A 14,594-nucleotide genomic window follows, 5' to 3' on the forward strand; every position below is an offset into this window, starting at 1 on the left:
GTGACATCTATTTAGATGTCATTATCATTACAATAATGATGATGTTGTGAAGCATATGTTATTTGTTAGGTTATGACTTCACAAAGCTTTGGTTTTGTTAACCACTTAAGCATATGTAATACCTGTGAATTATTTATGATCTCATCTGCTTACATAGGTCCTTTTTGTATCTTTTTATAAATTTTGAATATAAACCAGAGGTTTCCCCCCTTTGGGCTATTTATTGTATTTGAAAAATTGAAAGAATATATAAATAATACATCAACAACTACGGGGCACAGCAAGCTCCTGGAAATTATTTTCATCGTATGTACGTTTTGGAGAGACAGAGGCTAAAGGCAGGGTGTGACTATAAACACATTTCAATACAGAATCTAGAAAAGTTTTGTCAACATACAAGTAATTTATTCTTAGGTCAATATATGCCTATGGTTTTTCTCTCGGTATCTCAAGTAGTAGGTATATTGTTTAAAAGTTACTACAGTTTATGAAACCTTTTTTTCATCAAATGGAAAAATTCAACCTGGCCACTTCAAGGTGACTTTGTCACTTTTGACAGAACGTTTCTTTAAGGTAGAATTTCAGTCAAATTTAAGAATTGTCTTTCTTCCCATGATAGCATATAGAGGGGAAAACTCACTAAGGTGAGGGTGTAGGAGCTGGGTAGTGAAGTACATTGGGAATGTTGTGCTTAGTATGCTCCACATTGAGGGAATGGATGGCCTAAGCTCTGATTCTGGACACCTGTGAGGCTAGTAGGTGGACAATTGGCCTGTTACTAAAACCCCGGACATTAATATTTAAACTTTTCTGCAAAAACAACAGAAATGTGGGTTTACTTTACTTCCTCCTTTCAAATGTCATATGAGTGCATCTTTTTGACTGGTCTTAAGTTACATCCTGAACTCTAGCTGCAAAGGTATCTGGAAAATGTCTATTTTAGACTTCTGGGCTCAAGTACAGGAAGAACACTGGGATGAGAGAGAAATGGATATTGAACACTGTATTAGTTCCCTAGGGCTGCTGCAAAAAAACTAACACACACTTGGTATCTTAAAACCATAGCAATGTGTTCTTTCATAGTTCTGTAGGCCCTAAGTTCAACATCAAGATGTTGATAGGGTCACGCCATTTCTGAACTGTCTAAGGGAGACTCATTCCTTGCCTTGTCTGTCTTCCAATGGCTCCTAGTGTTCCTTGGCTTGTGGCAGCACAACTCCATTCTCTACCTCCATCTTCACATGGCCTTCTCCCCTCTGTTTCACATCTCCCTCTCCTTTCTTTTATAATGAAGGGCACCAGTCATTGAATTTAGGCCCATCCTAAATCCAATGTGATCTCATTTTCAGATCCTTAACTTAATTATATCTGCAAAGACCCTATTTCCAAATAAGGTCGTATTTACACATACCACAGTTTAGGACTTGAACAAATTTTCTGGAGGACACAATTCAACCCACTATAACCACCAATCTACCATATCCATTACACAGAGTGGGGCGATGGAGGGTTATAGGGAGTCATTCATTTCTTTTCCTTAGTCATTTTTATAGATATATATTAATAAAGCATACAATCCATCTAAAATGTACAATCAGTGGTATTTGGTATAATCACATAGTTGTGCATTCATCACTTCAATCATTATTAGAGTATTTTCATTCCAATAATAGAAAAACAAAATAAGCTCTACCCCTTAATAATCACCTCTCAGTCTCTCTCTGTTTCCTCTCCATATAGAGCTGCTATTCTATTTCTGTCTCTCTAATTTATTTGTATGTATATTTTTTGTTTTATTCTTTTTTCTTTTTCTTCATCTATGTATATTTTGTATAGATGGAATCAATATGTAATACCTTTTGTTTAGTTTCTTTCACTTAGTATATTTCCTTTTTTCAAAGCAATTCTATTGTGATATATTCTCACACCATACAATATATTCAAAGTGTGTAATCAGTGGCTTATAGTATAATCACAATGTTGTGCATTCATCACCACAAAAAATTTTAGAACAATTTCATGACTCCAAAAAGAACAACTACACACCCCTTAGCAGTCACTTCTCAATCCTATATCCTTCCTCAGCCCTATATAACCACTAATCTAATTTCATCTTTATAAATTGATTTATATTTACTTTTTATATAAATGAATCATACAATATGTAGTATTTTGTGTCTGGTTTCTTTCACTCAGTTTAATGTTTATTTGATATTAACACCTTGTAACATTAACATACATTTGTTTAGTTCTGAAGAAAAACAGTCTTATATATGCAATATTATACATATTCATATTTCACATAAGCTTTTACTATGCTATACAGTTCCATGTTACATTTTTAGCCTTCATTTTAGTAATATACAAAATCTTAGACTTTCCCTATCAATCACTGTCATACTCATATAATAGCTTGCTAGTAATAAACATTATGTTGTGCTTTCACCTTTTCTATTCATTTCCAAAGATTAACACACGTCCTTTTTATAAATTTGCAGAAGTTAACCCTCAGATTTCCATTCTCTAATTTCATTCTGTTTTCTAGTGATCCTTAGTCAAATTATTAACTCCATGAGATTACACAATATATTTAGTTCATAACAGCATAATCATATAGTATGTATCCTTTACTACTATCTAGCTTGCTTCACTCAACGTAATATCCTCCATGTTCATCCATGGATTCATGACTTCATTTCAATGTACAGCTACATAATATTTCATCATGTGTATACACCACAGTTTGTTTCCATTCATCAGTTGATGGATACCTGGGTTGTCTGCATCTTTTGGCAATTGTGAATAACACCTTTATGAACATTGGTGTACAGATATCCGTTCATGTTACTGCTCTTAGTTCTTCTAGGTATATTCCCAGTAGTGGTATTTCCAGGTCACATGGAAAATCTGTATTCAACTTCCTTAGGAACTGCCAAACAGTCCTCTACTATGACTGTACCATTCTACATTCCTACATTCCCACCAACAGTGAATAAGTGTTCCTGTTTTTCCACATCCTCTTCAACACTTGTATTTTTCTGTCTTTTTAATAGTGACCATTCTAAGAGGTATGAAATGATATCACATTGTAACTTTGATTTGCATTTCCCTAATTGCTAGTGATGTTGAACATTTTTCATGTGTTCTTGCCATTTGTATTTCTTTTTTGGACAAATGTCTATTCAAGTCTTTTGTTCATTTTTTAATGTTTTTATTGTTGAGTTGTAGCATCTCTTTATATATCATGGATATTACACCTTTATCAGATATGTGATTTCCCAGTATTTTCTCCCATTGAGTTGGCTGCCTTTTCACCCTTTTCTTTTTAAGATTTATTTTTATTTATTTCTCTCCCCTTCCTGCCCCCTCCCTACCCCCCTTTGTCTGCTTTCTGTGTCCTTTTGCTGTGTTTTCTTCTGTGCCTGCTTGCATTCTTGTCAGGCAGCACGGGAATCTGTGTCTCTTTTTTGTTGTGTCATCTTGCTTCGTCAGCTCTCTGTGTGTGCGGTGCCACTCCTGGGCAGCCTGCACTTTTCATGCGGGGCGACTCTCCTTGCAGGCCGCACTCCTTGTGCGTGGGGCTCCCCTACATGGGGGACACCCCTGCATGGCATGGCATGGCACTCCTTGTGCACAACAGCACTCCGCGTGGGCCAGCACACCACACAAGCCAGGAGGCCCTGGGTTCGAACTCTGACCTCCTGTATGGTAGGCAGATACTCTATCAGTTGAGCCACATCTGCTTCCTTCTTTTTGCCCTTTTGACAAAGTCCTGTGAAGTGCAAAAATCTTTTAAGTTTGAGGCGGTCCCATTTATCTATTTTTCTTTTGTTGCTCATACTTTGGGTGTAAGATCCAAGAAATTACCACCTACCACAAGATTTGAAGATGTTTCCTTACATTTTCTTCTAGTAGTTTTATGGAATTTATATTTAGGTCTTTGATCTGTCTTGAGTTGATTCTTGTATAGGGAGTGATATAGGGATCTGCTTTCATTCTTTTGGTTATGGATATCCAGTTCTCCCTGCACCATTTATTGAAGAGACCATTTTGTCCCATTAACATGGACTTGGTAGCTTTGTCAAAAACCAGTTGGCCATAGAAGTGAGTGTTTATTTCTGGACTCTCAATTCAATTCCACTGATTGATGTGTCTATCTTTATGCCTATAACATGCTGTTTTGACCACTGTAGCTTTATAACATATCAAGGTCAGGCAGTGAAAGTCCTCCCATATCACTCTTCTTTTTTAGAATGCTTTTGGCTATTCAGGTGCACTATCCCCACTAAATAAATGTGAGCATTGCCTTTCTTATCTGTACAGTAGGCTGTTGGAATTTTGATTGGTATTGGATTGAATCTATAAATCAGTTTGGGTAGAATTCACAGCTTCACAATTTTTAGTCTCCAATCCATGAACAGAGTATCTTTCCATTTGTTTAGGTCTTTATTGATTTCTTTTAGCAATGTTTTGTAGTTTTCTGAATATACATCCTTTACTTCTTTGGTTAAATTAATTCCTAGGTATTTGAGTCTTTTTGTTGCTTTTGTAAATGGAATTTTTTTTTTATTTCCTCCTCAGATTGTTCAGTACTAGTGTACAGAAACATTAACTGATTTTTGTGTGTTGATGTTCTGTCGTCACTTTGCTGAACTCATTAGCTCAAGTAGCTTTGTCATAGACATTTCAGAATTTTCTAAATATAGGATCATGTCATCCACAAATAGTGAGAATTTTACTTCCTCTTTTCCTATTTAGATGCCTTTTATTTTTAAATTTTATTTTCTTGTCTAATTGCTCTGGGGTAGAACTTCTAGCACAATATTGCATAACAATGGTGACAGTAGATATCCTTGTCTTGTTCACAGTCTTAGAGGGATAGCTTTTAACCTTTCCGCATTGAGTACAATGTTGGCTGTTGGTTTTTCAATTATCCCTTTTATCATATCAAGGAATTTTCCTTCTATTTCTATCTTTCAAAGTATTTTTATCAAGAAAGGATGCTGGATCTTGTCAAATTCCTTTTGTGCATTGATGGAGATGCTCATGTAGTTTCTTCCCTTCAATCTGTTAATGTGATATGTTGTATTAATTGATTTTCTTGTGTTGAAGAACCCTTGCATACCAGGAATAAATCCCACTTGGTCATGGTGTATAATTCTTTTGATATGCTATTGGATTCTATTTGAAATTATTCATTTAGAATTTTTGCATTTATGTTCATTGGAGAGATTGGTCTGTAACTTTCTTTTCTTGTAGTGTCTTTATCTAGCTTTTGGTATTAGGGTGATGTTGGCTTCATAAAATGTGTTGGGTAGGTTTCCTATCTATTAATTATTTCTTCAGGTTTTTGGAAGAGTTAAAAAAGGATTAGTGTTAATTCTTGAAATACTTGGAATTTATCTGTGAAACCACCTGGTTCTAAACCTTTCTTTATTGAGAGAGTTTTGATGACTGCTTCAATCACTTTATTTTTTTTTAAATTCAATTTAAAAAAAAATATTACATTCAAAAAATATGAAGTCCCATTCAACCCCACCGCCCCCACTCCCCGCTCCCCCCACAGCAACACTCTCTCCCATCATCATGACACATCCATTGCACCTGGTAAGTACATCTCTGGGCATCACTGCACCCCATAGTCAATGGTCCATATCATAGCCCACACTCTCCCACGTTCCATCCAGTGGGCCCTGGGGGGATCTACAGTGTTCCGTAATTGTCCGTGAAGCAATCACTTTAAATGTGATTGGTTTGTTAGTTCTTGTATTTCTTGTAGCATCAGTGTAGGTTCTTTGTGCATTTCTAGGAATTTATCCATTTTGTCTAGGTCGTCTAATTTGTTGACTCACCATTTCTCATAATCCGTTTATCTTATGATGGATGGATCTTTTATTCTTTGTTAGTCTAGCTAAGGGTTTGTCAGTTTTATTAATAACTTTTATCTCTTCCCTCTTCTCCTTGAATTTCTTGATCTTCTCAAAGAACCAGCTTTTGGTTTTTTATTTTCTCTGTTATGTTTTTGTTCTCAATTTCATTTTTTTCTGCTCTAATATTTATTATTCTTTCCTTTTGCTTGCTTTGGAAGTGGTTTGCTGTTCTTTTTCTGGTTTCTTCTGTTCAGTTAGATCTTTGATTTTAGCTTTTTCTTCTTTTTTAGTATAGGAGTTTAGGGGAATAAATTTCCCTCTCAGCACTGCCTTTCTGATGTCCCATAAGTTTTGATAAGTTATGTTATCATTTTCATTTGTCCCAATGTATTTACTGATTTCACTTACAATTTCTTCTTTGACCCACTGAGTAGTTAGGAGTATGATGGTCAGCCTCTATACACTTGTGAATTTTCCCCTGTCCTATCAGTTATTTCCAGTTTCATTAGGTCCTTTGAATAATTTCAGTCATTTTATATTACTTGAGACCTGGCTTGTGACCTTACATGTGGTCTATCCTGGAGAAAGATCCATGAGCACTTGAGAAGAATGTATAACCCGCTGATTTGGGATGCAACTTTCTGTATATGTCTGTTAGGTCTAGCTCATTTATCATATTGTTCAAGTTCTGTGTTTACTTTACCTTCTGTCTGGTTGTTCTGTTTAATGATGTGAGTAGTGCATTGAAGTCTCCAACTATTATCGTAGAGATGTCTATTTTTCCCTTCAGTTTTGCCAGTTTGCCTCGTGTATTTTGGGTCGCACTGGTTAGGTGCATTTATTCTTTTTTTTTTTTTTTAAGATTTATTTATTTTTATTTTAATTCCCCCCCCCCCCCCCCGGTTGTCTGTTCTCTGTGTCCATTCGCTGCGTCTTGTTTCTTTTGTCCGCTTCTGTTGTTGTCAGGGGCACGGGAAGTGTGGGTGGCGCCATTCCTGGGCAGGCTGCACTTTCTTTCGCGCTGGGCGGCTCTCCTTACGGGCACACTCCTTGCGCGTGGGGCTCCCCTATGTGGGGACACCCCTGCGTGGCAGGGCACTCCTTGCGCGCATCAGCACTGCGCGTGGGCCAGCTCCACATGGGTCAAGGAGGCCCGGGGTTTGGACTGCAGACCTCCCATGTGGTAGACGGACGCCCTAACCACTGGGCCAAGTCCGTTTCCCGGTTAGGTGCATTTATGATCATTATTTCTTCCTGGTGGATTGTCCCTTTTATTAATATATAATAGCCTTCTTTATTTCTTATAACTTTTTCTGCATTTAGAGTCTGTTTTGTCTGAAATTAGTATAGCTACCCCATTTTTGGTTACTGTTTGCATGGAGTATCTTTTTCCAACCTTTCATTTTTAGCCGATTTGTGTCCCTGGGTCTAAGGTGAATCTCTTGTAGGCAGCATATGGGTGGTGCATGCTTTTTATATCCATTTTGTCAGCCTATATCTTTTGATTGGGGAGTCTTGTTCCATTCACATTCAGTGATATGACTGTAAATACATTATTTACTTTCACCATTTTTTTCTTTGGTTTTCATGTGTCTTATCTTATTTTCACCTGTCTCTTTACTCTTTTGGGTATCCTTTCTGCTCTTCTTACCTTCTACGCTCTCTTCCATACTTTCTCATGTTGTTTTCTTTTGGGCTTTGACGGTCCCTTTAATATTTCATGCAAAGTGGGATTCTTTTTTATGAACTCTCTTAGTTTCTGTTGATTTGCAAATATTTTAAACTCACCTTCATAACAAAGGACAAATTTGCCAGATAAAGAATTCTCGGCTGGCAATTTTTCTCTTTCTCTTTATCATACTACTGTCTTCTTGCCTCCATGGTTTATGATGAGACATCCACACTGAATCTTACTGGGCTCCCTTTATGTAATGGTTTACTTCTCCCTTGTTGTTCTCAGATTTTTCTCTTTATCTTTTGACATTTGATGTTCTGAATAGTATGTGCCTTGGAGTAGGTCTATTTGGATTTATTCTGATTGGGGTACACTGTGCTTCTTGGATGTGTAAATTCATTTCTTACATGAGAGTTGGGAACTTTTCAACCATAATTTCTCAAATACTCTTTCTTCCCCTTTTCCCTTTCCTTCTCCTTCTGGAATTCCCATAACCCGTATATTATTTTGTTTCCTGTTATTTAGCTCTCATAGCCCCTGCTCAATTTTTTCCATTCTTTTCTCTCTCTTCGATTTCAGTTGCTCTGTCTTCTGTATCACTTACTCTTTGTTCTGTTATTTCAAGTCTGCTGTTGTATGCCTCTAATGTGTTTTTGATCTCACCTATTGTGTCTTTCTTTCCCATGAGCTCCGTTATTTTTTTCTTCAGGTTTTCAAATTCTTCTTTGTGCTTGCTCAGTGTCTTCCTGATATCCTTTATCTCTTTAGCCATACTGTCTTTCAACTCATTAATTTGATTTTGGAAATTCATGTGAATCTCATGGATTAGTTGTCTCAAATCTTATGTGGGCCCTTGATATATTCCTTTCCTTGAGCCATTTCTTCCATTTTCTTAGTATAGACTATAATTTTTTGCTGATATCTTAGGCGTCTGATTGTGATGGTAAGTTTACTCTGATGCTTGATTTCTCTCTCTCTTGTAGGGTTTTAGTGATGTGATGCTGTGCCTTACTGCTGATCTTTGATTCTTGGTTCAACCTGTTCTGGGTTTTTAGGATTAGCCCTGTTTATTGCTCAAATCTGGGCCCTGGACCCAGTAATGGGTTGCAGACCAGCATCCAAGGGCCTGGGGGAGGAAAGCTTTACAGAAAGGAAAAAATCTTTCTTATGTATTCCCTTTTTTTTTTTTTGAGGTATCCTGGCCAAGAATAATTGAACCTGGGACCTCGTGTGTGCACATCAGCTCCCCTGAGTTGGTTTTTTCATTTGTTTGCTTGTTGTTTGTGTTTTTATTTTTAGAATGCACCAGAGACTGAACCCAGGATCGCCCATGTGGGAAGCGGGTGCTCACCTGCTTGAGTCATATCCGTTCCTTGTATTTACTTTTAATTTCCTTACATGAATGTCCTTGTTTGGCCAGCAGATGATGCACTTCAGTAGCTCTCTGAGTTCAGGGTTGGTCGGAGTGTGTTCACTGCAACACGGGCCAAATCAGTGTGACAGAAGTTCATGCCTGAAGGCTACATTCTCTCAGGGGTTGTTCTCCAACCTTTGCTGGCAACCCCCTTGCTTTTCCTGCACTGTCCTTTGCATCCTCAACAACCGGTCCTGGTCAATAGGGAGGGAGGGCCAGATCTCTTTAGTCCCATGCCAGCTCCCAAGGCAAACAATGCATGGTTCCTCCAGCCTGGAAGGGCTTGTAGGACACAGCAGACCAGATCAGTGGGTCAAAGGCTGAGTCAGCTTTAGTCTGTTTTCCTCTCTCTCCTGATTCCTGGGGAGGTGGATCCCTGCAGCCCCCTTTGTCTGCAGGGAGAGAATTCTCTTGTTCAATATCTCAAATTATTGCCACATATCACTCTTTTACAGACATTAACTAATATGTATTTTAAAAGGCTATAAGTACTTGACTTTCTTAGATATATCTGACAAGTCAGTTTGACAAATACTTGCTGAATTGCTACCAGCTTCCAGGTACTGGAGATACAGAAAATGATGAAAGCACAGCCCCTGACAGCCCCTTCCCTATCATCAAAATCTTACTCATTCTTAAAAGCCTAATGCAATAACCCTGTGGGTTTTACTAATTTCAGCAAATATTGCTGAATGACTATTGAGGACTTAATGTAATGGTTATGTCAAAACATAAAAAAATAAATAAGCCATGGTTCCTACTCTGAAAGGACCTAACATCTACTTAAGAAGACAGACCACTCATACTAAAAGATAAGAGCACTACCTTCTACTATTATTCATGACAAATAAATATTAAGTGATAGAAAATTCTTTGGGAGTTGAAAGAACAGTCATCATTTTATGAGAGGATGATTGGTAGAGGATTCACAGAAAGGGTGACTGTTAAGAACTCAGAAGGCTAAAACTTGGATAAGTGATAAGGGAAAGGCATTCTGAGCAATAGAGCAGCATGAGTATGTTTGGAAGACAATAAGTAGCTGGCTGCAATAGCTTCTTTTTTGATTTACACAGAATTTAGGATATACCTTCATCTTTAAATATCTTAAAATAAAGTTATCTAAAGAAAGATAAGAACCATAAGAAACATATATGTTCAAGAAGGTTAATTTATTTTTAGTTTTCTTTACCTGTTTTATATTATATATCATAGTGTTATTTTATATTCTTGTTTAATATCCTCTTATTTCTTTTCCATTAAGGATAGTATTACATTAAAAAAAATTTTTCCTAACCTATCCTTTCAGGAAAACAAAGTCAAGCCACCCAATTTGACCACTAAAAAAGTGGTCAGGCCTTCTGTGACTGAAACTGCTTCCATAAAACCTGCTGTGGCTCAGAGTCTTCTACCACATTCTGTAGTAGTTGACCACAAATTGGAGTTTTCAGCCAGCCAGTCAAAGTTATGCGTTTTCCCAGCTCCACATCTCCAGCCAGAATCTGCTCAAGATAGAAAGAAATCCCTGTCTAACAAGGTACCACAAGTGTATTTGAAATTATCAAAGCCCAATAAAAGTACTCAAGTTCAAGACTCAAATCTTCATCCCCAAAGTAAAATCACCCCTAAATTTATACCAATTTTCAAAAATAGATTGTTACAAATGAATAAAAATACCTCAGAACGTGACAACCTGAGAAGAAAACAGCATGTTGTTACTGAATCTAGGCTGTCTTCACCTAAAAATAGGTTGATCCAAGATGACAAATTGAATTTAGGTCCAGTTGTTAAAAAAAAATCTAATTGTAACATTCAGAGACATGCTAGAAATTTAAATCAGAAGCGTTCCAGACCTCTTCAAGAAAAAAATGTTGAATCCTGTGCAAATATGACAAAATATCACCCTTTTAATGGAAATTCATTTCTCATAAATGTTAATGAAAGTAAACTCTATGATAATTCAGTATTTCAGATGTCAGATAACAATTCAGGTGTAATAAAAAGTGCTGTCAACTTCCAAGTGAATGAGAAAGAAAAGTTACCAAGCAACTACATAACACAAACTTTACAGAAGGCTCAAGAGTCACTAAAATTGAAAAGACAACTACACATCTTTGAATCAGATATAGAAACAGAAGATCCCCAAGAACTACAGCAAAAATCAGTAAATCAAACTGAAGAAACTGATGACAGTATCCACAGATTGGTTTTAAACAGAACAGCCCACAGGTCTAAAAGAAAATTATGTCAAGAATCTTCAAAAACTTCAAAGAAGCATCATTCCAATACTATTCTTCATTATGGGCAACACAGTTCTACTAAGAACCAGGTAAAAAGACAAAATAAGCTTTAGTCGGGGATTTACAGGGGATATTCATCATGTGCCAGATCTCCAAAACCCCTAAATAATCATTGAAATGGTCCGTCCTAGATTATCTAGAAACACAATGATTAAGAAACAGAATATTTATTCCATCACAACTGCAAGTATATATATATAGTTAAATTGTAACAAAATGTTATTCTTCAATCTAGTTACAGATCCATGAGTTGGATAAAGCAAAACCTAAGAAATCTCTTTTCATCCCTAAAGCTTAAAACATGCCTATGAAAGAAGAAAATCTCTACCAGGTAATTTAGGTGATGTCTTTTGATGTGTTTTTTCTTTATATTGTCCAAGTTGGGATTGCCAATTTTAGGGCTCCCTAACCACTTTGGTAAGAAGAAACTACTTTTAAGTTCCTTGAAACTGTAAAATGAGCAAGGAAATAGTGCTAGCAGCACATTCCTTCTGTACAGTCCTTCCATGAGGATTGTGCACACCAACTGTTTTATATAATAAAGACCCCAAAGAGCTTTCTACCACTTGCTCCCTCACAGCCAGTTCTGGAAATTCTTGCAGCTAAGAGGATGCAGCAGCAGCAGTTTGTCAAAGATGAAGATTCTGACAGCTACTAATATACCTGCTTTTGGGGGACTCTTGCCTTACATAATAAACCTTAAATGATGTTTCAAAAGTTAATCATTATATTACGGTTGACTCTAGAAATGCTATAGTGCTGGCTAAACTTAAACTTGCAATTTAGCTGCTAATGCATACTCCATGGCATTGAAATTACAAAATCATGCATTTGGAAATTATTCCATTCTGCCATTTGTTCTAGTCTAAGAATAAGCATGTTACTAAAATATCCAAAAACAGAAATACTTCTTTTGCATGGAACTATTGGAATTCTTTCAGTTCAAATTCTTTATGAACAAACTAGAAAACTTTTTTTTCTTTTCCTTGCTAAATGCTGTTTCTTCCTATAACTAATAGAATTTACAGTCTGATTTGAATGTATTTTATAATGTGTTTTATGAAGTTTTGTTGATGTTTTACATTTTAATGTATTCAGTAGATTGTTGCAAAAAAAATGTGTTAGCAAGCCTTAAAATTTTCACTTGCGTTTGTAATAAACGAGATGTATCACTTCCCACTTTGAATTACTTAAGACCTAACAGTTTTTTAAATTAACAAAAATCACTCCCTCACCTTAAAATAAGAACATTTAATAGGATATCATTCTGTAAAATAGTTTACCCCGAATATAAAATTAATACTTCCCTCTGTAAAAATGTGCATAATACTAATACATTTAAAGAAAAAAGTTAAAAAATTCCTGTAATTCTTCTTTCCAGAGATAATCTCTTGCAACATTTGATGAATACCTCTCTAGATGTCTCTCAGACGCTCTCCTGTGAAAATGGAATGATACTCTAGATGCTGCTTTGTAGCTTACCTTTTTTTTTATAAATACACAATTGATTTTTATTCAAATTGTTTTCTGATGGTTGCATGGTATTTCACTGTCTGTGGCTGTTCTAGTTTAACTAGTTCTGTATTGATTAATGCTTAAATTGTTCCTAATTTTTAACTATTATAACAATGTCCTGGTGAATAGTCTCATACAGATCTTTGTGTAAAATATCCAATTATTCTCTTATGTAGTAGTTTCGATAGCCAAGAGTATTTTGCCCTCACATTTTAATTTTCATTATTGAAATTTTCAAACTTCATAAAGTACAGATAACGATAAAAAGAACTTCTCAGTATCACCAGTTTCAACAATTAATATTTTGCCACCATTTCATCTGTTTCTCACAGACATGCTTCTTTTGCTGTACCATTTTAAAATAAATAGAAGCATCATATATTAATAATATCACTCATAAGTACTTCAGTATGCATTGCTAACAGATAAGAATTGTATTTTTTAAGAGAAAAAGTATGTGTGTATACATATATTACATTTTTGAGAAATCGTCTTTATTGATTCACTAAATTTATTTTAGATTAACTTGCAAATGAGTAGAAAGTGCTGAATAAAAATAAAACCTATTTCACAGCAGAACTATAGCCATTAATCACAAATACCGGAGTGAAAATTTATTTGTTTAGCAGTATTCATTAAGCATTTGCCATGTGCCAGGTGGCATACTAGGCACCAGGTTGTGAAATGGACAAGACTGACATCGCCTGCATTCTCTGAGAGCTTATAGTGTTCCTCTAGCAAATCTATTTGGGGTTCCTGGCAGAGACTTAGGTATATATATGACTTGAATTAGGTAAGTGCCAGGAATGACCTTTTGGTCCATATTACAAATAAAGGAACTCTTAAAAAGAAAGAAATAGAAAGGGAGCTTCTCACTTAACCATATTATTCTGGCTTTCAAAAATTTTAGACATTTAATTTGAAAAATATGATATAATTATTGTGGTACTATATTTAAAAGAAATGAAAAACCTTGATTGATTATTCCACTGAAACCATCCTTAATTAATAAAAACTAGCCAGCAAAGAATCAATTTTAAGTTGAACTTTGATTTTGATTCTTTAATGTGATTTATGGTCTTTATCTCTTTACTAAACCATTGCAATTAAAAGCAAAAATGAACATGAACCATACTTCAAATTGTAAATGAAACTTACTCTTGAAATTGTGCCTACTTAATTAATTTATTATATGCCTTTACTGTAAATGTTTCTATTTTCAGGAGTTGTATCTATGTTCCAATTATTTTACCATTTCCATAGGGAAATGTATTTGGTTTAAAGCCCATTTTGAATGCCAAAGCTAGTGTTATGTAAGGATCTATTATATTGTGTAAAGCAGGCTTATTTTTTATCTTACTATAAGTATCCAATGAAAATTTTAAAAAGTGTTTGTATGTATATGACTTACTGTAGATAGGTAGGTAGGTAGATACATGATAGATAGATAGATAGATAGATAGATAGATAGATAGATAGATAGATAGATAGATAGATAGATAGATACTTAATAGTCCATGTTAAGGGATTTCAGACCAAATTGCTGTACTATAATTCACTGGAGAAATTAATGAAGATTTTGGTTAATTTTAATGACTATAATTTTGAAAGCCGGGATAATTCCACATCTTATTGGGGAAAATTAAATTGTACCCCTTAGTGTAACATTTTGGTAATTCATGCAATACGGACCCCTCCACCACCAAATTAATTCTGTGCATTCCAAATGGATTTATTTATTAGTTGTATGATGGTTTTAGAACCATTACAATTTTAAAACCATAAATTAATGATTTTATGTTTGTTTATATACAGAAGCCATT

At 35.5% G+C, this 14,594-nt stretch overlaps 1 protein-coding gene across 1 annotated transcript in view; it reads left to right on the forward strand.

Moving 5' to 3' along the window:
* C16H18orf63 (chromosome 16 C18orf63 homolog) overlaps positions 1-12,793 on the forward strand; it is a 59,835-nt gene extending 47,042 nt beyond the window's left edge. The window contains exons 11-13 of the mRNA XM_058277894.2: positions 10,266-11,285; positions 11,492-11,587; positions 12,638-12,793. Of these exons, the coding sequence (XP_058133877.1) occupies positions 10,266-11,285; positions 11,492-11,554 (1,083 nt within the window). The 3' untranslated portion in view covers positions 11,555-11,587; positions 12,638-12,793. The remainder of the gene's footprint in view (positions 1-10,265; positions 11,286-11,491; positions 11,588-12,637) is intronic.
* Positions 12,794-14,594: the final 1,801 nt, after the last annotated feature.

Source organism: Dasypus novemcinctus, chromosome 16, assembly GCF_030445035.2.
Source record: "Dasypus novemcinctus isolate mDasNov1 chromosome 16, mDasNov1.1.hap2, whole genome shotgun sequence".
In the NCBI taxonomy this organism is placed as follows: domain Eukaryota; kingdom Metazoa; phylum Chordata; class Mammalia; order Cingulata; family Dasypodidae; genus Dasypus; species Dasypus novemcinctus.